The 22918-nt window shown below is 45.4% G+C and overlaps 1 protein-coding gene across 1 annotated transcript in view; it reads right to left on the bottom strand.

The window, feature by feature from the left end:
• The window catches only part of LOC140364871 (gamma-aminobutyric acid receptor subunit rho-3-like), a 37573-nt gene extending 27119 nt beyond the window's left edge, over nt 1-10454 (bottom strand). The window contains exon 1 of the mRNA XM_072451258.1: nt 10268-10454. Coding sequence (XP_072307359.1) covers nt 10268-10410 — 143 coding nt within the window. The 5' untranslated portion in view covers nt 10411-10454. The remainder of the gene's footprint in view (nt 1-10267) is intronic.
• Between the last annotated feature and the right edge of the window lie 12464 nt (nt 10455-22918).

A 22918-nucleotide genomic window follows, 5' to 3' on the forward strand; every position in this document is an offset into this window, starting at 1 on the left:
AAGGGCCTAAGACAGGTTTTTATGATGTTATAATTTTGACTTTATTTGGTGTATTTATAACTGTTGCACATATAAATAATAGTTTTGCACAAATCGAGCAGCTCTTTGTGGAGAAAACGTTGGAACATTTTTAAAGGAAAATGACAGGAAGTGACAAAAACTTAATGCTGAATTTACACAAAATGAACTACTTTTCCCTCTAAACGATGATTAAAGACATTAAAGTCGCTCTCATGTATTTTTATGATTAATTGTGACATTAGCTGAGTTTTTAATTGTGTTTTATTAAAGTGAGTCGTCCTGTAGGGGGCGCTCGGTAAACGATGTAGAAAGAGGTCAAAGGTGAGCGTTAGAGGTCGAAGGTGAGCGTTAGAGGTCAAAGGTGAGCGTTAGAGGTCAAAGGTGAGTGTTACAGGTCAAAGGTGAGCGTTAGAGGTCAAAGGTGAGCGTTAGAGGTCAAAGGTTAGCGTTACAGGTCAAAGGTGAGCGTTAGAGGTCAAAGGTGAGCGTTAGAGGTCAAAGGTGAACGTTTCTTGTATTTTATGGGAAAAATAATGACACTTTTTTTGTTCAATCGTTTCTTTTCTTAAATAAAAAAATAAAAAAGAGAAAATGTGCGGTCACAAAGGGTTAAATGATGCAGCAAAAATGGGGCAAAAAAAAAAATCCACAATTGCGAATAAAAACCTCATGTAAAAGGTTAAACTCTGAGCGTGTGTCTTGCCTCCGCGATGAACTCCATACGATAAAACAATAAGCTCATTTGTCTGCTCGTGTTTGAGGCGAGACGTTTAGAGCCGTTTCGGAAAAGACCATAAATTGAGGTGAGATGAAAAAAGCAGTTTGAGACGCACTGGTCCGGCCGTAAACACAGGAGGTGGAGGACAATGGGAGGGACACGGCCTCTAAACACACCACCGCTCAAAGTCAGGCTCAAGTGAACTCCAACTCATCAGTCTGAGTTCATTTAAACAGAGCCGACAACACCAGGGCGGGGCTTATACACAGAAGCAGAGTTATTATCCAACACGAGGGCGGGGCTTATACACAGAAGCAGAGTTATTATCCAACACGAGGGCGGGGCTTATACACAGAAGAAGAGTTATTATCCAACACGAGGGCGGGGCTTATACACAGAAGCAGAGTTATTATCCAACACGAGGGCGGGGCTTATACACAGAAGAAGAGTTATTATCCAACACGAGGGCGGGGCTTATACACAGAAGAAGAGTTATTATCCAACACGAGGGCGGGGCTTATACACAGAAGAAGAGTTATTATCCAACACGAGGGCGGGGCTTATACACAGAAGAAGAGTTATTATCCAACACGAGGGCGGGGCTTATACACAGAAGAAGAGTTATTATCCAACACGAGGGCGGGGCTTATACACAGAAGAAGAGTTATTATCCAACACGAGGGCGGGGCTTATACACAGAAGAAGAGTTATTATCCAACACGAGGGCGGGGCTTATACACAGAAGAGTTATTATCCAACACGAGGGCGGGGCTTATACACAGAAGAGTTATTATCCAACACGAGGGCGGGGCTTATACACAGAAGAGTTATTATCCAACACGAGGGCGGGGCTTATACACAGAAGAGTTATTATCCAACACGAGGGCGGGGCTTATACACAGAAGAAGAGTTATTATCCAACACGAGGGCGGGGCTTATACACAGAAGAGTTATTATCCAACACGAGGGCGGGGCTTATACACAGAAGAAGAGTTATTATCCAACACGAGGGCGGGGCTTATACACAGAAGAGTTATTATCCAACACGAGGGCGGGGCTTATACACAGAAGAAGAGTTATTATCCAACACGAGGGCGGGGCTTATACACAGAAGAAGAGTTATTATCCAGCACGAGGGCGGGGCTTATACACAGAAGAAGAGTTATTATCCAACACGAGGGCGGGGCTTATACACAGAAGAGTTATTATCCAACACGAGGGCGGGGCTTATACACAGAAGAGTTATTATCCAACACGAGGGCGGGGCTTATACACAGAAGAAGAGTTATTATCCAACACGAGGGCGGGGCTTATACACAGAAGCAGAGTTATTATCCAGCACGAGGGCGGGGCTTATACACAGAAGCAGAGTTATTATCCAACACGAGGGCGGGGCTTATACACAGAAGAAGAGTTATTATCCAACACGAGGGCGGGGCTTATACACAGAAGAAGAGTTATTATCCAACACGAGGGCGGGGCTTATACACAGAAGAAGAGTTATTATCCAACACGAGGGCGGGGCTTATACACAGAAGAAGAGTTATTATCCAACACGAGGGCGGGGCTTATACACAGAAGAAGAGTTATTATCCAACACGAGGGCGGGGCTTATACACAGAAGAAGAGTTATTATCCAACACGAGGGCGGGGCTTATACACAGAAGAAGAGTTATTATCCAACACGAGGGCGGGGCTTATACACAGAAGCAGAGTTATTATCCAACACGAGGGCGGGGCTTATACACAGAAGCAGAGTTATTATCCAACACGAGGGCGGGGCTTATACACAGAAGAGTTATTATCCAACACGAGGGCGGGGCTTATACACAGAAGAGTTATTATCCAACACGAGGGCGGGGCTTATACACAGAAGAAGAGTTATTATCCAACACGAGGGCGGGGCTTATACACAGAAGAGTTATTATCCAACACGAGGGCGGGGCTTATACACAGAAGAAGAGTTATTATCCAACACGAGGGCGGGGCTTATACACAGAAGAAGAGTTATTATCCAGCACGAGGGCGGGGCTTATACACAGAAGAAGAGTTATTATCCAACACGAGGGCGGGGCTTATACACAGAAGAGTTATTATCCAACACGAGGGCGGGGCTTATACACAGAAGAGTTATTATCCAACACGAGGGCGGGGCTTATACACAGAAGAAGAGTTATTATCCAACACGAGGGCGGGGCTTATACACAGAAGAAGAGTTATTATCCAACACGAGGGCGGGGCTTATACACAGAGGAAGAGTTATTATCCAGCACGAGGGCGGGGCTTATACACAGAAGCAGAGTTATTATCCAACACGAGGGCGGGGCTTATACACAGAAGCAGAGTTATTATCCAACACGAGGGCGGGGCTTATACACAGAAGAAGAGTTATTATCCAACACGAGGGCGGGGCTTATACACAGAAGAAGAGTTATTATCCAACACGAGGGCGGGGCTTATACACAGAAGAAGAGTTATTATCCAACACGAGGGCGGGGCTTATACACAGAAGCAGAGTTATTATCCAACACGAGGGCGGGGCTTATACACAGAAGAAGAGTTATTATCCAGCACGAGGGCGGGGCTTATACACAGAAGAAGAGTTATTATCCAGCACGAGGGCGGGGCTTATACACAGAAGCAGAGTTATTATCCAACACGAGGGCGGGGCTTATACACAGAAGCAGAGTTATTATCCAGCACGAGGGCGGGGCTTATACACAGAAGAGTTATTATCCAACACGAGGGCGGGGCTTATACACAGAAGCAGAGTTATTATCCAGCACGAGGGCGGGGCTTATACACAGAAGAGTTATTATCCAACACGAGGGCGGGGCTTATACACAGAAGAGTTATTGTCACATATGAAAGCATATTTGGATCAATAAAGGCTTTGAAGTCCAACTGTTTTCAAGTGATTGTCATTTATTTTAAACGTCGAGGGCAAAAAAGGAGAGATTTCTGCCCGACGACCAGATATTAGCATAAGTGAGACAGAAAAAGCACTTTTTTAATGTATATTAGTATACTGTGTGCTCAGTTTTAAAGAATGTGCAGAAGACAGAAAGGAGGGTTTAGTCCTGGTTTAGTCCTGGTTTAGTCCTGGTTTAGACCTGGTTTAGTCCTGGTTTAGACCTGGTTTAGACCTGGTATAGTCCTGGTTTAGTCCTGGTTTAGACCTGGTTTAGACCTGGTTTAGACCTGGTTTAGTCCTGGTTTAGACCTGGTTTAGACCTGGTATAGTCCTGGTTTAGTCCTGGTTTAGACCTGGTTTAGACCTGGTTTAGACCTGGTTTAGACCTGGTATAGTCCTGGTTTAGTCCTGGTTTAGACCTGGTTTAGACCTGGTTTAGACCTGGTTTAGTCCTGGTTTAGTCCTGGTTTAGTCCTGGTTTAGTCCTGGTTTAGACCTGGTTTAGTCATGGTTTAGACCTGGTTTAGACCTGGTTTAGTCCTGGTTTAGTCCTGGTTTAGTCCTGGTTTAGACCTGGTTTAGACCTGGTTTAGACCTGGTTTAGACCTGGTATAGTCCTGGTTTAGTCCTGGTTTAGACCTGGTTTAGACCTGGTTTAGACCTGGTTTAGTCCTGGTTTAGTCCTGGTTTAGTCCTGGTTTAGTCCTGGTTTAGACCTGGTTTAGTCATGGTTTAGACCTGGTTTAGACCTGGTTTAGTCCTGGTTTAGTCCTGGTTTAGTCCTGGTTTAGACCTGGTTTAGACCTGGTTTAGTCCTGGTTTAGACCTGGTTTAGACCTGGTTTAGTCCTGGTTTAGTCCTGGTTTAGACCTGGTTTAGACCTGGTTTAGACCTGGTATAGTCCTGGTTTAGTCCTGGTTTAGACCTGGTTTAGACCTGGTTTAGTCCTGGTTTAGTCCTGGTTTAGACCTGGTTTAGACCTGGTTTAGTCCTGGTTTAGTCCTGGTTTAGTCCTGGTTTAGACCTGGTTTAGTCATGGTTTAGTCCTGGTTTAGTCCTGGTTTAGTCCTGGTTTAGACCTGGTTTAGACCTGGTTTAGTCCTGGTTTAGTCCTGGTTTAGTCCTGGTTTAGACCTGGTTTAGACCTGGTTTAGTCCTGGTTTAGACGTGGTTTAGACCTGGTTTAGTCCTGGTTTAGTCCTGGTTTAGTCCTGGTTTAGTCCTGGTTCAGTTCTGGTTTAGTCCTGGTTTAGTCCTGGTTTAGACCTGGTTTAGTCCTGGTTTAGTCCTGGTTTAGTCCTGGTTTAGTCCTGGTTTAGACCTGGTTTAGACCTGGTTTAGTCCTGGTCTAGACCTGGTTTAGACCTGGTTTAGACCTGGTTTAGTCCTGGTTTAGTCCTGGTTTAGACCTGGTTTAGTCCTGGTTTAGTCCTGGTTCAGTCCTGGTTTAGTCCTGGTTTAGTCCTGGTTTAGACCTGGTTCAGTCCTGGTTTAGTCCTGGTTTAGACCTGGTTTAGTCCAGGTTTAGTCCTGGTTTAGTCCTGGTTCAGTCCTGGTTTAGTCCTGGTTTAGTCCTGGTTTAGTCCTGGTTTAGCCCTGGTTTAGCCCTGGTTTAGTCCTGGTTTAGACCTGGTTTAGTCCTGGTTTAGTCCTGGTTCAGTCCTGGTTTATTCCTGGTTTAGTCCTGCTTTAGTCCTGGTTTATTAGGTTTACTTTCTGTTTTTGAGTTTTTGTTTTTTCGGCCTTTTGTTTTTTGATCTTCTGTTTTTCATCATAAAAGAGGTGATTTTCAGTCTTTTTTCCGTTCTGTTTCACACTAATAGAAGCAGCAGTGAAATACAATAAAGTGGGAGTGTTGTCGACGCTCGGAGGGGAGAAGATTTTCTAAAACTGCAGCAAAATTTTAGATTTTGATGGTAAAAAAAAAGCTCCACTTTGCCTAATACTTTAAATATGTCGTTATCTCGTTAGCATATTATCTCAGCAGCGACTCAAGACGTTTATGTCGTCGGGATGTTTTTGTGAGACTGAAGTTTCTGAAAATGTGAAAAATTCAATGGACAAAGACAGACAGAAAAGTGACACAGTGCAACTTTAAATATGAGAGTTATGTGTATGAAATGTTGCAGGTCGACCTGGAAAATGCTCTTTTTTTGCCCTAAAAGCAAAAAAGATTTACTCATTTTTAAACATTTCCTCCAAATTGAAGTGTTCATAATTTGAAAATACCAGATTTCATATTTTATTTCATGTTTTGTCCTTTTCACTTCAAATGAAAAATCAGACCTTACATAAAGTTTTCCAAAAAACATTTATACTTTACTTGAGTCGTCGCTTTGACACTTCAACAACATTATTTTGTCTTAAGTAGATTATTTACGGCTTTGGTCTTTTACACTCTGATGTAACGTTGTTATCTCAAGCGGCTCCTCATCCTTTATGCTCTGTTTATGCTCCGTTTATGCTCCGTTTATGCTCCGTTTATGCTCTGTTTATGGCCGGGGTGTTTCTTCTGCACTGAAGCCGCTCTAAATATCATCGTTCAGACGTTTTATTGTCCTGTTGTGTCATTTTGCAGCGCTCGACTAAAGATAACGATTAATGTTAGACTTTTATGATCGCGAGCTAATATGGCATTATTGTGTCGTTTATGGACGTGAAGGATTCAAAAGTATTAACGAGTTTTAGTTTGAAGGGGAAAGATTTATGACTTGAGACTTAATCAGGACGAGATTAAAACACAGGAAGGAAAGAGTCATAATGAGGCTCGTTTCCACTGGTTCACTTTGGATTGTTCGGTCAGAATCTTGGCTCCGTCGTGGCCCCTGAGAGCTTCAGGGTGGCCTTTAGCTCAGGGGGAGGAGCTCCACAGCACAGCCAGGTGATTGGACGAGAGAGAACGCAGACTCAGGCCAAAACAAGAGGCAAAAAACAGAGAAACATGAGAATAATTTCTCACCAAACAAGGAAAATGACAAAAAGGGGACAAAAAACATGACAAAAACATGACTGAAAGCAACAAAATGCAGCAAAAACATGAGTCAAATCGAGAAAAGCTTGACTCAAATCGACATAAACTTGACTCAAATCAACATAAACTTGACTCAAATTGACAAAAACGTGACTCAAATCGACAAAAACGTGAGTCAAATCGACAAAAATGTGACTAAAACCAACTTAGTGACAAATCGCGACTACACGTGACACTTCCTTACTTCAAACTCTGACTTGATCTGGTGCTAAAGCTCAGTGTTTCCACTGATGCTAACGACAATGTGGAGCCTTAGCAACACAAAGCTAGCAAAGCGCGTTAGCAACAGCTGTTTCCTGCTTATGGCACTCGCTTTGTCAAGAGCCACAATCTGATATTTCCAGCTCATAATGCGTCTAACATTAGCATTAGCATTAGCATGACATAAAGAGAGGTTCAAACGCGGCGTAAAGGCTTTAGCCACGCCCCTCACATGCAGAGAAGTCAAAGAAATGAGGCTAAACTGTTCCTGTGTTTAAACAAGTGAATAAGTGTTTGAATTAAGAAGTATATGTCTTGTTTTCAGTATATTTGAATGTCTTAAAATAAAAGCTATTATAATCTTTATAAGCTATTATTATAATCACTTTGAACTCATCTTGGTTCAGATCCGAGCTCAAGATTCTCACTTAAGTCAGAAATCAAGCGACAATTAATTGATGTAAATGGGCGACTTTTAAAAGAATTGTAATCTTATTTTGAACGTTGGACTAAAGACTCAAAAACATATAAAACAGAATAAACAGCTTCTATAACAGAGACAGTCGCGTCATTAAATCTAATTATTTCAGATTTTCATCAAAAACATATTCTCCATGTAGAAGATTTAAACCTTTCTTTGGTGATAAAGTATTAAAAGTTTCATAGTTTGACTTTCAGAATAAAAGAGGAAACGCTCCGTCACGTTCTGTCGTTTCAGGATAAATATGGGTCAAACACGTCGTTTGGCGCTGACGTAAATCACTTCCCAAACGGCTTTAGTGTGAACACCTGTGCACGCCGCTCCATTTGAATAATAAAATGATAAAATGATGGAATGATATATAATATTCTGAGGTGAGATGTATTTGGGTCGCTCTGATCCTTTTCAAAGTGATTATTTTCTCCTGTTTTAATCTGTCCAAATGTCAAACAATTCATTTAATATTTCTCCAAAGAGCGATGAGTCTGAAGGTTCAGTCTGGTTCAGTCAGACTCAGGGGTTCAGTCAGTCTCAGGGGTTCAGTCAGTCTCAGGGGTTCAGTCAGTCTCAGGGGTTCAGTCAGACTCAGGGGTTCAGTCAGTCTCAGGGGTTCAGTCAGACTCAGGGGTTCAGTCAGACTCAGGGGTTCAGTCAGACTCAGGGGTTCAGTCAGTCTCAGGGGTTCAGTCAGACTCAGGGGTTCAGTCAGTCTCAGGGGTTCAGTCAGACTCAGGGGTTCAGTCAGACTCAGGGGTTCAGTCAGTCTCAGGGGTTCAGTCAGTCTCAGGGGTTCAGTCAGACTCAGGGGTTCAGTCAGTCTCAGGGGTTCAGTCAGACTCAGGGGTTCAGTCAGTCTCAGGGGTTCAGTCAGACTCAGGGGTTCAGTCAGTCTCAGGGGTTCAGTCAGTCTCAGGGGTTCAGTCAGACTCAGGGGTTCAGTCAGTCTCAGGGGTTCAGTCAGACTCAGGGGTTCAGTCAGACTCAGGGGTTCAGTCAGACTCAGGAGTTCAGTCAGACTCAGGGGTTCAGTCAGTCTCAGGGGTTCAGTCAGTCTCAGGGGTTCAGTCAGTCTCAGGGGTTCAGTCAGACTCAGGGGTTCAGTCAGTCTCAGGGGTTCAGTCAGTCTCAGGGGTTCAGTCAGACTCAGGGGTTCAGTCAGACTCAGGGGTTCAGTCAGTCTCAGGGGTTCAGTCAGTCTCAGGGGTTCAGTCAGACTCAGGGGTCATTTCCCTGGTCCTTTTCTATTCTAACTACTATAATATAATATCTTTGCGAGCAAATTTTTTCAACAAGGATGTGGGACATAAAAATGAAGAAAAGGAACAGACTTTGTTGTGAAAATGACATGAGAGTGTCACACTTCTGAACTGGTCTTTCACACTTTCATACTTCAGCAGTGTATATGATTTTTTATTCTCTATTAAGCATTTTTTGACCGGTGCGACTTATACTCAGGTGCGACTTATACTCTGGTGCGACTTATACTCAGGTGCGACTTATACTCAGGTGCGACTTATACTCAGGTGCGACTTATACTCAGGTGCGACTTATAGTCAGGAAATACAGTACCTATGTTTTGAATTTGAAAAAAAATCATGTTTCGTTTTTCCAATAAAGACGGGTTCAGTGAACGCTCTCATGGGGTTAAGAACACTGCAAAAAGAGTTATATATTCATATATATATGATATATAATAATAATAATAATATTAAACTAAATAATAATAATAATAATAAACTTTGACCTAAATCATTTTTCATTTTAGTCAAGATTTAGAATATTTCTGTAAATTTCCGCCGATGAAAACGTCTGATTGAAGGTTTTTAGGTTTTTGTCACAAACATCACAGGTAGAACATGACATCACAACATGACATCACAGGTAGAACATGACATCACAACATGACGTCGCAGGTAGAACATGACATCACAGGTAGAACATGACATCACAGGTAGAACATGACATCACAGGTAGAACGTGATGTCACAGGTAGAACATGACATCACAACATGACGTCGCAGGTAGAACATGACATCACAACATGACGTCGCAGGTAGAACATGACATCACAACATGACGTCGCAGGTAGAACATGACATTACAGGTAGAACATGACATCACAGGTAGAACATGACATCACAGGTAGAACATGACATCACAGGTAGAACATGACATCACAGGTAGAACGTGACGTCACAGGTAGAACATGACATCACAGGTAGAAAATGACATCACAGGTAGAACATGACATCACAGGTAGAACATGACATCACAGGTAGAACGTGACGTCACAGGTAGAACATGACATCACAACATGACGTCGCAGGTAGAACATGACATCACAGGTAGAACATGACATCACAGGTAGAACATGACATCACAGGTAGAATATGACATCACAGGTAGAACGTGACGTCACAGGTAGAACATGACATCACAGGTAGAACGTGACGTCACAGGTAGAACATGACATCACAACATGACGTCGCAGGTAGAATATGACATCACAGGTAGAACATGACATCACAACATGACATCACAGGTAGAACATGACATCACAGGTAGAACATGACATCACAGGTAGAACATGACATCACAACATGACGTCACAGGTAGAACATGACATCACAGGTAGAATATGACATCACAGGTAGAACATGACATCACAGGTAGAACATGACATCACAACATGACATCACAGGTAGAACATGACATCACAGGTAGAACATGACATCACAGGTAGAACATGACATCACAGGTAGAACATGACATCACAGGTAGAATGTGACATGACAGATCGAGGAGATTCAGAACAGAGTGTTTCTGAGGCTCGGAGGGGAGAGGATTTTGTGTGAATGAATGTGAAAGTATTTTGTGGTAAAAGTAAAAGTATCGACTCACCCTCCGAACTTGAACTTGCTGTTTTCTCCCAGGAACACCTCCTTGTGCTTCCGTCGCCCCGAGTTACGTCCTGCCCCCGTCACCATGGCGACCAGGCTGGAGACGGTCACCAACGACAACAGCCAGTGGCAGCGCAGCCTCATGGTCGAGGGCGGAACTGCATCCTCCGAGCGCTCCGGCTTTCAGCGCCGAGTTTGTGTTTTTTCTTCCAAACGTCACCTCAAAACGACATTAAAATGACTTTTATCTTAGCGTAGCGTGATGCTAACAGACCGGCTAGCTTCATCTTCTGGTCTGCCATCTTTGTAAGGTCAAAAACAGCTGGAAAAAGTGATAATGTCTTAAAAAAACTACTTAAAGTTGCATGATTTATATCCCAAACTTGCATTTTTCTCTTTTCCCATTTTTTCAAAACATTTTCAACCCAAACATTGACAAAAAAGTAGAGCAATTCACTATAGTTTCCACGGTGGTCGAAAATACCCACAATGAAGCAAAAGTGGTCGGTGTATTTCTTTAAAAATCACAGTATTTGAGTAGCAGATGTAGGAATAAAATGTGTTGTTAATGTTGGTTGATCGTTCCTCAAATAAAGAGTCTAATTTCAGGCTAGCGTCCAATATTCTGCAACAAATCACGATTATTCCACTGTAAATGTTTGATCAAAAACGTTCACTCGATCAACTTTCTTGAGCTGTTCATTTCCGCAGAGTTCGAGAAACGTTCAGAGAAACTCGCCCTCGTTTCCACCTGCCCCTCGCCCTAAACCTCGCCCGCACAGTCCGACTTTACGGCCCGTTAAACCCTGACTACACTTCCTCTAACTCGACTGTGGAGCGATGCATTTCCTGTCAAAACGCGGAGAGCAGACGTTTGTGGTTTGAGGAGTCGGCCTTAGTCACTGGGAAAACACTGGAATCCTATAGAAAGTCTACATTTAGTGCTAAAGTTATTTAAAACGTTCAAAGAAAAAAAACATTTGGGAAAATCTCATGTTCTACCAGTTTTTCTACGTTCAAACTGAGCTTAACCTGCTTCAGTTTTAGTCCAGATTTTGTCCTCAACATTAAATTAGACAAATCTGTTCGAGACTTATTCGTTTTTCATTCTGAATTGAACTGTTCTGTAATAAAATAGTCAAACGTTGTCGCTTCCGTTCGTCAAACACAAAATGCTTCAATATCGATGACGTTCGGCGAGATTCTTCGCTCTCTCTTGGTTCTCGGTCGCTTCCTTCAATCGCAAGACGAAGCGTTTGGCGAAGATCTTCGTTCTCGAGTTGAAGACCTTGAACATCTCAACAGTCAAAGCAAAAAACGATGAAGAAAAGCACAAACACGGAGCTAAAAATCCAGGTGTGAATGTTGTAATTAAGGTCAATTCAAACGTCATTCAAGCGTAGAAACTGTCCGCACGATTGACGTTTGTAAATGTCGTCGAGAGGAGTTCGTCGACATTAGACGGAGGACGTTTATCGATTCAGACTTCTTCTCCTACATCGCTGCTTCTGGTCTCTAAAAGCTCCGTCCGATCAAATGTCAAACAGCTTCCGAAAACCTCAAAAAACGACGACTTCGAATTAGTTTTCCAGGCGGTTTACGCATCCGTCATCTCCGTCGTTCCATTCTCGCCGGCGTCTCCGAAGGGTCAGTCAAATCTGCTCGGTACCCATAAAGATCTAGAAAACTATGAAAAGTTGCCGGCACGTGCTTCGAGGAGTCCGTCTCTTCTCTGCGTTGCTACGGCGACTCTGCGATCAGGTCACGGTTTTCCGTCATCGCTGCTTCAAGTCGCTCCTCAAAACTTTGAAATTCTCTTGCGCAAAAATGGAAAATTGCTCGACCAAATCAACTCTGGACATATGTCGAAAAGCCCAGTGGTTCAGAGCTCTGAACTCCATCTTTACGTTGTTCAATCCATATTCAGATGTAGTTGTTGTGGCTCCTTTGGCGTGGCTCCTTTGGCGTGGCTCCTTTGGCGTGGCTCCTTTGGCGTGGCTCCTTTGGCGTGGCTCCTCCGGTTCTTCTGGCTGAAGTCCGTTCTTTCGGCGGCGAGCCTCTGATTAAAATCGATTTGAATATGTGCGCTGTCGTGGCGGTGAGGAATGACTCTAATTCCCGTATAATCCTCTTATTCCGCGCGGCGCTGAGGGCTTTCTCCGACCCACAAACCCACAGGCATCAGCGGATCACCAGATCACCGGGCCAGAGCCGGACAATGGGGCCAACGCACCTGCGCAGCGAGCCGGACATCAGGCAAACCAAGCAATCAGCCATCAATCAGCAGAGCTGCTGCACCAGGTCTAATCCAGGTCTAAATTAGCTCTAAAGCAGGTCTAAAGCAGGTCTAAAGCAGGACTATTCTAGGTCTAAATTAGATCTAAAGCAGGTCTAATCCAGGACTAAAGCAGGGCAATACATTTGTTATATTAGTTCTAAACAAGGACTAACCCAGTGGAGGACAGAAATATGGGTTAAACTCACTCTAAATTCAGTTGCAGAAGAATACCACTTGAGGGAGCTCATGTACCAGTGATACGCGCACCACAGTTTGAGACACACTGATATAGGCCGTTCATGAATGTCCATAAAAAGGCAAGGGCGAGGGAGGAAGGAAGATGCATTCAAATCACAAACAATAAAAACAATCATGTCTTTTAAAGGTCAAAGGAATCCCTTCTACCTGATGCATACTTGTACCTCATATACCTCATAATCCTCATATACCTCATAATCCTCATATACCTCATAATCCACATATACCTCACCTACTCCATAAACCTCATATACTCAATATACCTCACCTACTCCATAAACCTCATGTACCTGATGTACCTCATAAACCTCATATACCCCATAAACCTCATGTACCTCATAAACCTCATGTACCTCATAAACCTCATGTACCTCATAAACCTCATGTACCTCATAAACCTCATATACCCCATAAACCTCATGTACCTCATAAACCTCATAAACCTCATATACCCCATAAACCTCATGTACCTCATAAACCTCATGTACCTCATGTACCTCATAAACCCCATAAACCTCATGTACCTCATAAACCTCATGTACCTCATGTACCTCATAAACCCCATAAACCTCATGTACCTCATATACCCCATAAACCTCATGTACCTCATAAACCTCATGTACCTCATATACCCCATAAACCTCATGTACCTCATAAACCTCATGTACCTCATAAACCTCATATACCCCATAAACCTCATGTACCTCATAAACCTCATGTACCTCATAAACCTCATATACCCCATAAACCTCATGTACCCCATAAACCCCATGAACCTGATACACCTCATAAACCTCATGTACCCCATAAACCCCATAAACCTGATACACCTCATATACCCCATAAACCTCATGTACCTCATAAACCTCATGTACCTCATAAACCTCATATACCCCATAAACCTGATGTACCCCATAAACCCCATAAACCTGATACACCTCGTATACCCCATAAACCTCATGTACCCCATAAACCTCATATACCCCATAAACCTGATGTACCCCATAAACCTGATGTACCCCATAAACCCCATAAACCTGATACACCTCATATACCCCATACACCTCATAAACCTCATATACACCATAAACCTCATATACCTCATATATATAATAAACCTCATATACACCATAAACCTCATAAACCTCATATACCCCATACACCTCATAAACCTCATATACCTCATAAACCTCATACAGTATACCCCATAAACCTCATAAACCTCATATACACCATAAACCTCATAATGAGTGTATATTTTTTGTTCTGGAACACAACAGTGCTTTTGCCACAAGGTGTTGCTCTCTAAATGTGATGTCCAGTGTCCAGGGCAGAAACACGTGTGAATGACACAACAGTTAATATTTGACAAATAAAAATACATGTACGATAGTATTATTACCACTAAATGCCACGAAACAAAGTAATAATAAAAACAAACAAACAAATAAAAAGATAAAAAGATTCACTTTAATGGTCCCCGCTCCTCTCCTTGCTCCGCCCCTCCCCTTGCTCCGCCCCTCCTCTGCCGAACAGATGCAGGTCCAAACTGTCAGGTCAAAGTGCTGGTGCCCCCCGGAGGCACCTGCTATTTCAGTCACACTTTGACATTTACTGCAAATGCTGCTGTCAATACTGCAAATACTGCTGTCAATACTGCAAATACTGCAAATACTGCTGTCAATACTGCAAATACTGCTGTCAATACTGCAAATACTGCTGTCAATACTGCAAATACTGCTGTCAATACTGAAACTACTACTACTACCAGTGGTGGATCAAGTACTCAATTTTGTCTTTTAAGTATAAGTACAGATACGTGTTCAAATATTGACTTAAAGAGTAAAAGGTATAAATATTTCTCTCAGATTTTGAGAAGTTTTTGTGTTAAATGAGTTGATATCGGGAAAGAATTGTGCTTTTTGTAGTGAATTTTAAGTTTGTCCTGGTTTAGTCCTGGTTTAGTCCTGGTTTTAATCCTGGTTTAGATCTGGTTTAGACGTGGTTTAGACCCGGTTTACTCGTGGTTTAGACCTGGTTCAGTCCTGGTTTAGTCCTGGTTTAGTCCTGGTTCAGTCCTGGTTTAGTCCCGGTTCTGCCCTGGTTCAGTCCTGGTTTAGTCCCGGTTCAGTCCCGGTTTAGCTCTGGTTTAGCCCTGGTTTAGTCCTGGTTTAGTCCCGGTTCAGTCCCGGTTCAGTCCTGGTTTAGTCTCGGTTCAGTCCCGGTTCAGTCCTGGTTCAGTCCTGGTTCAGTCCTGGTTTAGTCCTGGTTTAGTCCTGGTTCAGTCCTGGTTCAGTCCTGGTTTAGTCTCGGTTTAGTCCTGGTTTAGTCCTGGTTCAGTCCTGGTTCAGTCCTGGTTTAGTCCTGGTTTAGCTCTGGTTCTGCCCTGGTTCAGTCCTGGTTTAGTCTCGGTTCAGTCCCGGTTCAGTCCTGGTTCAGTCCTGGTTTAGTCCTGGTTTAGTCCTGGTTCAGTCCTGGTTCAGTCCTGGTTTAGTCTCGGTTTAGTCCTGGTTCAGTCCTGGTTCAGTCCTGGTTTAGACCTGGTTTAGTCCTGGTTTAGTCCTGGTTCAGTCCTGGTTCAGTCCTGGTTTAGTCCTGGTTTAGTCCTGGTTCAGTCCTGGTTTAGTCCTGGTTCAGTCCTGGTTCAGTCCTGGTTTAGCCCTGGTTTAGTCCTGGTTGTGTCTTGGTTTAGTCCTGGTTCAGTCCTGGTTCAGTCCTGGTTTAGTCCTGGTTTAGTCCTGGTTGTGTCTTGGTTTAGTGGCTCCTCCCTGGGAGTCTCCTCTATAAGAACCTGTCTGTTGACTCTGCCTCAGTCTCTGGTGGACGCTCTTCTCCTCCTCTTCCTCGTCTCCCTCTGCGTCTCTCCCTTTCACTCTCTGTCTCAGACCTCGGCTCCGGTCTCGGTGGATTTACGGTGAAAAGCGACTGAGTCACGGTAAGTTCCTGTAAAGCTCTCCACGTTTTTACAGCTGTAATTGTTTTACAGTGTGTGACATGACATTGAGGCAATGTAGACCTGGTTTAGTCCTGGTTTAGTCCTGGTTTAGACCTGGTTTAGTCCTGGTTTAGTCCTGGTTTAGTCCTGGTTTAGACATGGTTTAGACCTGGTTTAGTTCTGGTTTAGACCTGGTTTAAAACCGGTTTACTCGTGGTTTAGTCCTGGTTTAGACCTGGTTTAGACGTCGTTTAGTCCTGGTTTAGTCCTGGTTTAGTCCTGGTTTAGACCTGGTTTAGTCCTGGTTTAGACCTGGTTTAGTCCTGGTTTAGTCCTGGTTTAGACCTGGTTTAGTCCTGGTTCAGTCCTAATTTAGACCTGGTTTAGTCCTAATTTAGACCTGGTTTAGACCTGGTTTAGTCCTGGTTTAGTCCTGGTTCAGTCCTAATTTAGACCTGGTTTAGTCCTAATTTAGACCTGGTTTAGACCTGGTTTAGTCCTGGTTTAGTCCAGGTTTATTCCTGGTTTAGACCTGGTTTAGTCCTGGTTTAGTCCTAATTTAGACCTGGTTTAGTCCTGGTTTAGTCCTGGTTTAGTCCTAATTTAGACCTGGTTTAGACCTGGTTTAGACCTGGTTTAGTCCTGGTTTAGTCCTAGTTTAGTCCTGGTTTAGGCCTGGTTTAGTCCTGGTTTAGTCCTGGTTTAGGCCTGGTTTAGTCCTGGTTTAGTCCTGGTTTAGTCCTGGTTCCAGGTGTTTTCTCAGAATCTGGAGGTAAATAAAACCCTCAGAGTCAGTTTCCTGTGGAGTCGTTTCTCCTGTGTCTGGGTTCAATGCAAAAACATGGAAAACAGGTGACATCGTGCAGCTTTAGTCCCGACCGCCTAAAGGTCAGCTCCAGAAGGCCCAGGACGGGCCTAAAAGTCTGCTCCAGACGGCCCAGGACGGGCCTAAAGGTCAGCTCCAGACGGCCCAGGACGGGCCTAAAGGTCTGCTCCAGACGGCCCAGGACGGGCCTAAAGGTCAGCTCCAGATGGTGCAGGACGGGCCTAAAGGTCAGCTCCAGACAGCCCAGGACGGGCCTAAAGGTCAGCTCCAGACGGCCCAGGACGGGCCTAAAGGTCTGCTCCAGACGGCCCAGGACGGGCCTAAAGGTCAGCTCCAGATGGTGCAGGACGGGCCTAAAGGTCAGCTCCAGACAGCCCAGGACGGGCCTAAAGGTCAGCTCCAGACGGCCCAGGACGGGCCTAAAGGTCTGCTCCAGACGGAGCAGGACGGGCCTAAAGGTCTGCTCCAGATGGAGCAGGACGGGCCTAAAGGTCAGCTCCAGACGGAGCAGGACGGGCCTAAAGGTCTGCTCCAGATGGTGCAGGACGGGCCTAAAGGTCAGCTCCAGACGGAGCAGGACGGGCCTAAAGGTCAGCTCCAGATGGTGCAGGACGGGCCTAAAGGTCAGCTCCAGACGGAGCAGGACGGGCCTAAAGGTCAGCTCCAAACGGAGCAGGACGGGCCTAAAGGTCAGCTCCAGACGAAGCAGGACGGGCCTAAAGGTCAGCTCCAGATGGTGCTGGACGGGCCTAAAGGTCAGCTCCAGATGGAGCAGGACGGGCCTAAAGGTCAGCTCCAGATGGTGCTGGACGGGCCTAAAGGTCAGCTCCAGATGGAGCAGGACGGGCCTAAAGGTCAGCTCCAGACGGAGCAGGACGGGCCTAAAGGTCAGCTCCAGATGGTGCAGGACCTTCACGTCTCTGTTCTAAAGCTGAGCACGAGCCAGAACATGTAGATACGAGTCAGATCTGTGGATCAGAACTTCAGATTTCACTGTGTAATAAAAAGTACGTGAAGAACAAGTGGAGCTCCTGTGCCAGGGTTTATATTTAGCCCAGTTCATCTGAGGACACAGCCATGTCACCACTGGGTGTCTGGTTTGACTCTCCCCTCTTTTCATCCTCTGCTCTTTCTAAAACGTGGATAATCTGTGAAACGAGACTCAAGGGAAACTCTGGCCCGGCTTTGATTTCAGTTTTTTGTCCTGGTTCAATGGCACAAACACAACAGAGAACACTGACCTACAGAGAACACTGACCTACAGAGAACACTGACCTACAGAGAACACTGACCTACAGAGAACACTGACCTACAGAGAACACTGACCCACAGAGAACACTGACCCACAGAGAACACAGAGAACACTGACCCACAGAGAACACTGACCTACAGAGAACACTGACCCACAGAGAACACTGACCCACAGAGAATACTGACCCACAGAGAACACTGACCCACAGAGAACACTGACCCAGAGAACACAGAGAACACTGACCCACAGAGAACACTGACCACAGAGAACACTGACCCACAGAGAACACTGACCTACAGAGAACACTGACCCACAGAGAACACAGAGAACACTGACCTACAGAGAACACTGACCTACAGAGAACACTGACCTACAGAGAACACTGACCTACAGAGAATACTGACCCACAGAGAACACTGACCCACAGAGAACACTGACCCACAGAGAACACAGAGAACACTGACCCACAGAGAACACTGACCCACAGAGAACACTGACCCACAGAGAATACTGACCCACAGAGAACACTGACCCACAGAGAACACTGACCCAGAGAACACAGAGAACACTGACCCACAGAGAACACTGACCACAGAGAACACTGACCCACAGAGAACACTGACCACAGAGAATACTGACCCACAGAGAACACTGACCCACAGAGAACACTGACCCACAGAGAACACAGAGAACACTGACCCACAGAGAACACTGACCACAGAGAACACTGACCCACAGAGAACACAGTGAACACTGACCCACAGAGAACACAGAGAACACTGACCACAGAGAATACTGACCCACAGAGAACACTGACCACGGAGAACACTGACCCACAGAGAACACTGACCCACAGAGAACACAGAGAACACTGACCCACAGAGAACACTGACCTACAGAGAACACTGACCCACAGAGAACACTGACCCACAGAGAACACAGAGAACACTGACCCACAGAGAACACTGACCCACAGAGAACACTGACCCATAGAGAACACTGACCCACAGAGAACACTGAGAATACTGACCCACAGAGAACACTGACCACAGAGAACACTGACCCACAGAGAACACTGACCCACAGAGAACACAGAGAACACTGACCACAGAGAACACTGACCACAGAGAACACTGACCCACAGAGAACACAGAGAACACTGACCACAGAGAACACTGACCACAGAGAACACTGACCCACAGAGAACACAGAGAATACTGACCCACAGAGAACACTGACCACAGAGAACACTGACCCACAGAGAACACTGACCCACAGAGAACACAGAGAACACTGACCCACAGAGAACACTGAGAATACTGACCCACAGAGAACACTGACCACAGAGAACACTGACCCACAGAGAACACTGACCCACAGAGAACACAGAGAACACTGACCACAGAGAACACTGACCACAGAGAACACTGACCCACAGAGAACACAGAGAACACTGACCACAGAGAACACTGACCCACAGAGAACACAGAGAATACTGACCCACAGAGAACACTGACCACAGAGAACACTGACCCACAGAGAACACTGACCCACAGAGAACACAGAGAACACTGACCACAGAGAACACTGACCACAGAGAACACTGACCCACAGAGAACACAGAGAACACTGACCACAGAGAACACTGACCACAGAGAACACTGACCCACAGAGAACACAGAGAACACTGACCACAGAGAACACTGACCCACAGAGAACACTGACCACAGAGAACACTGACCCACAGAGAACACAGAGAACACTGACCACAGAGAACACTGACCCACAGAGAACACTGACCACAGAGAACACTGACCCACTGTCGCTTGACCGCACAAAACACGACTGAATCAAGACAAAACACAGAGAGAGACAGAACCTTTTCTCTCTCGACAGAGAGAAAACAACAACACTGTAAATCTGCTCCTAACGACGCCTGAGCGTTTATTCCACTTCCTCCTAAAGTCACAGAATCATCAGATTATTAAAGATAAAAGAACTGCAGAAAATACATCATAATATAACGATGATTAAAGGGCGTGTCACAGGTTTTTACGCTTGTCTAATTTGGACTTTATTTGATGTATTTGTTCCTGTTGTACATATAAATGATACTTTTACACCAATCAAGCAGGGACACTCATACAGGAAGTGACATCACACCAAGGACACTCATACAGGAAGTGACATCACACCAGGGACACTCATACAGGAAGTGACATCACACCAGGGACACTCATACAGGAAGTGACATCACACCAGGGACACTCATACAGGAAGTGACATCACACCCAGGACACTCATACAGGAAGTGACATCACACCAGGGACACTCATACAGGAAGTGACATCACACCGGGGACACTCATACAGGAAGTGACATCACACCAGGGACACTCATACAGGAAGTGACATCACACCAGGGACACTCATACAGGAAGTGACATCACACCAGGGACACTCATACAGGAAGTGACATCACACCAGGGACACTCATACAGGAAGTGACATCACACCAAGGACATTCATACAGGAAGTGACATCACACCAGGGACTCTCATACAGGAAGTGACATCACACCAGGGACTCTCATACAGGAAGTGACATCACACCAGGGACACTCATACAGGAAGTGACATCACACCAGGGACACTCATACAGGAAGTGACATCACACCAGGGACACTCATACAGGAAGTGACATCACACCAGGGACACTCATTCAGGAAGTGACATCACACCATGGACACTCATACAGGAAGTGACATCACACCAGGGACACTCATACAGGAAGTGACATCACACCAGGGACACTCATACAGGAAGTGACATCACACCAGGGACACTCATACAGGAGGTGACATCACACCAGGGACACTCATACAGGAAGTGACATCACACCAGGGACACTCATACAGGAAGTGACATCACACCAGGGACACTCATACAGGAAGTGACATCACACCAGGGACACTCATACAGGAAGTGACATCACACCAGGGACACTCATACAGGAAGTGACATCACACCAGGGACACTCATACAGGAGGTGACATCACACCAGGGACACTCATACAGGAAGTGACATCACACCAGGGACACTCATACAGGAAGTGACATCACACCAGGGACACTCATACAGGAGGTGACATCATTCCAGTCAAAGTTTACGCAGAATTTACACAAAGAAACAACTTTTTTTTACTCTAAACATTAATTCAACAAAATAAAGTCGCTCTCATATATTTTATATGTCTAATAAACTAAATTGTGACATTATATGAGTTTTGGTCCAGTGTTTGCTGGGTAATTTCCTACTGTGATGTCATCAATTACAAACAGGAAGTGAAAAAATGTGCTATTCTTGGATATTTTTTTTTAGCAAATTTCTAAATATATTTATCTCAACTGCGTTTTAGTTCAAAGAGTGGTCCGGCCTGTAGGGGGCGCTGTAAGTCAGAGTGGTCCGGCCTGTAGGGGGCGCTGTAAGTCAGAGTGGTCCGGCCTGTAGGGGGCGCTGTAAGTCAGAGTGGTCCGGCCTGTAGGGGGCGCTGTAAGTCAGAGTGGTCCGGCCTGTAGGGGGCGCTGTAAGTCAGAGTGGTCCGGCCTGTAGGGGGCGCTGTAAGTCAGAGTGGTCCGGCCTGTAGGGGGCGCTGTAAGTCAGAGTGGTCCGGCCTGTAGGGGGCGCTGTAAGTCAGAGTGGCTTAAATAAATACAAATAATCTAGTAAGGAGCTCTCTGATTGGTCAGCGCACTCAGCAGGAGAAAAGCCTGTAATTTACAAAGATAAAGTCGAGTGAAACAAGGAAGAAGGCAATGACCTCTGACCTCTGACCTCTGGCCAAACAAGCTCGTCTCGTCCTCCGTCACTGAAAAGTCTCGAACCTCTTCATCAAACTGAGTCACGTGTCGTGGACCGGAGCGATCTACAAACGTGTGGACTGCACTTCCCACTATCACGTGGTGTTGGAGGTTTCAGGAGAGAAACCACAGGCAGAACATGCAACAGTGACATGCAGATGTGGCCTTTGGCTGGACACTGGGCCTTCTGACCCTTTAACACGCTGTGACATCACAATGTGCAGCATCCGGACGAGTCCAGATGAGTCCAGATGAGTCCGGATGATTCTAGATGAGTCCAGATGAGTCCAGATGAGTCCGGATGAGTCCGGATGATTCTAGATGAGTCCAGATGAGTCCAGATGAGTCCACATGAGTCCAGATGAGTCCGGATGAGTCCACATGAGTCCAGATGAGTCCGGATGAGTCCAGATGAGTCCAGATGAGTCCGGATGAGTCCAGATGAGTCCAGATGAGTCCGGATGAGTCCGGATGAGTCCAGATGAGTCCAGATGAGTCCAGATGAGTCCGGATGAGTCCAGATGAGTCCAGATGAGTCCGGATGAGTCCGGATGAGTCCAGATGAGTCCAGATGATTCTAGATGAGTCCGGATGAGTCCAGATGAGTCCAGATGAGTCCAGATGAGTCCGGATGAGTCCAGATGAGTCCAGATGAGTCCGGATGATTCTAGATGAGTCCGGATGAGTCCAGATGAGTCCACATGAGTCCAGATGAGTCCGGATGAGTCCAGATGAGTCCGGATGAGTCCGGATGAGTCCAGATGAGTCCAGATGAGTCCAGATGATTCTAGATGAGTCCGGATGAGTCCAGATGAGTCCAGATGAGTCCAGATGAGTCCAGATGAGTCCAGATGAGTCCAGATGAGTCCAGATGAGTCCGGATGATTCTAGATGAGTCCGGATGAGTCCAGATGAGTCCACATGAGTCCACATGAGTCCGGATGAGTCCAGATGAGTCCGGATGAGTCCAGATGAGTCCGGATGAGTCCAGATGAGTCCAGATGAGTCCACATGAGTCCGAATGGTTCATTCAGGCTCAGAGCGTTTTAGCAGATTTACTTTTCTCTGATTGAACACTTTGATTTCTCTTGTTCCTGTGACGCTTCGACCAATCACATTCAAGCGCTCCTCATGACATCACTAGAGTCCGTCGGGAGCAGGTCGGGTCCAGAACCTTTGGAGACAAACTGAGTCTGATTGTCTCTGATTTAAAGCTTCACGCGCTCAGAGGAACATTCCACGCT

The sequence above is a fragment of the Eucyclogobius newberryi genome, unplaced genomic scaffold, assembly GCF_026437365.1.
Source record: "Eucyclogobius newberryi isolate DKJ021-1_F unplaced genomic scaffold, fEucNew1.0.hap1 SCAF_18, whole genome shotgun sequence".
In the NCBI taxonomy this organism is placed as follows: Eukaryota; Metazoa; Chordata; class Actinopteri; order Gobiiformes; family Gobiidae; genus Eucyclogobius; species Eucyclogobius newberryi.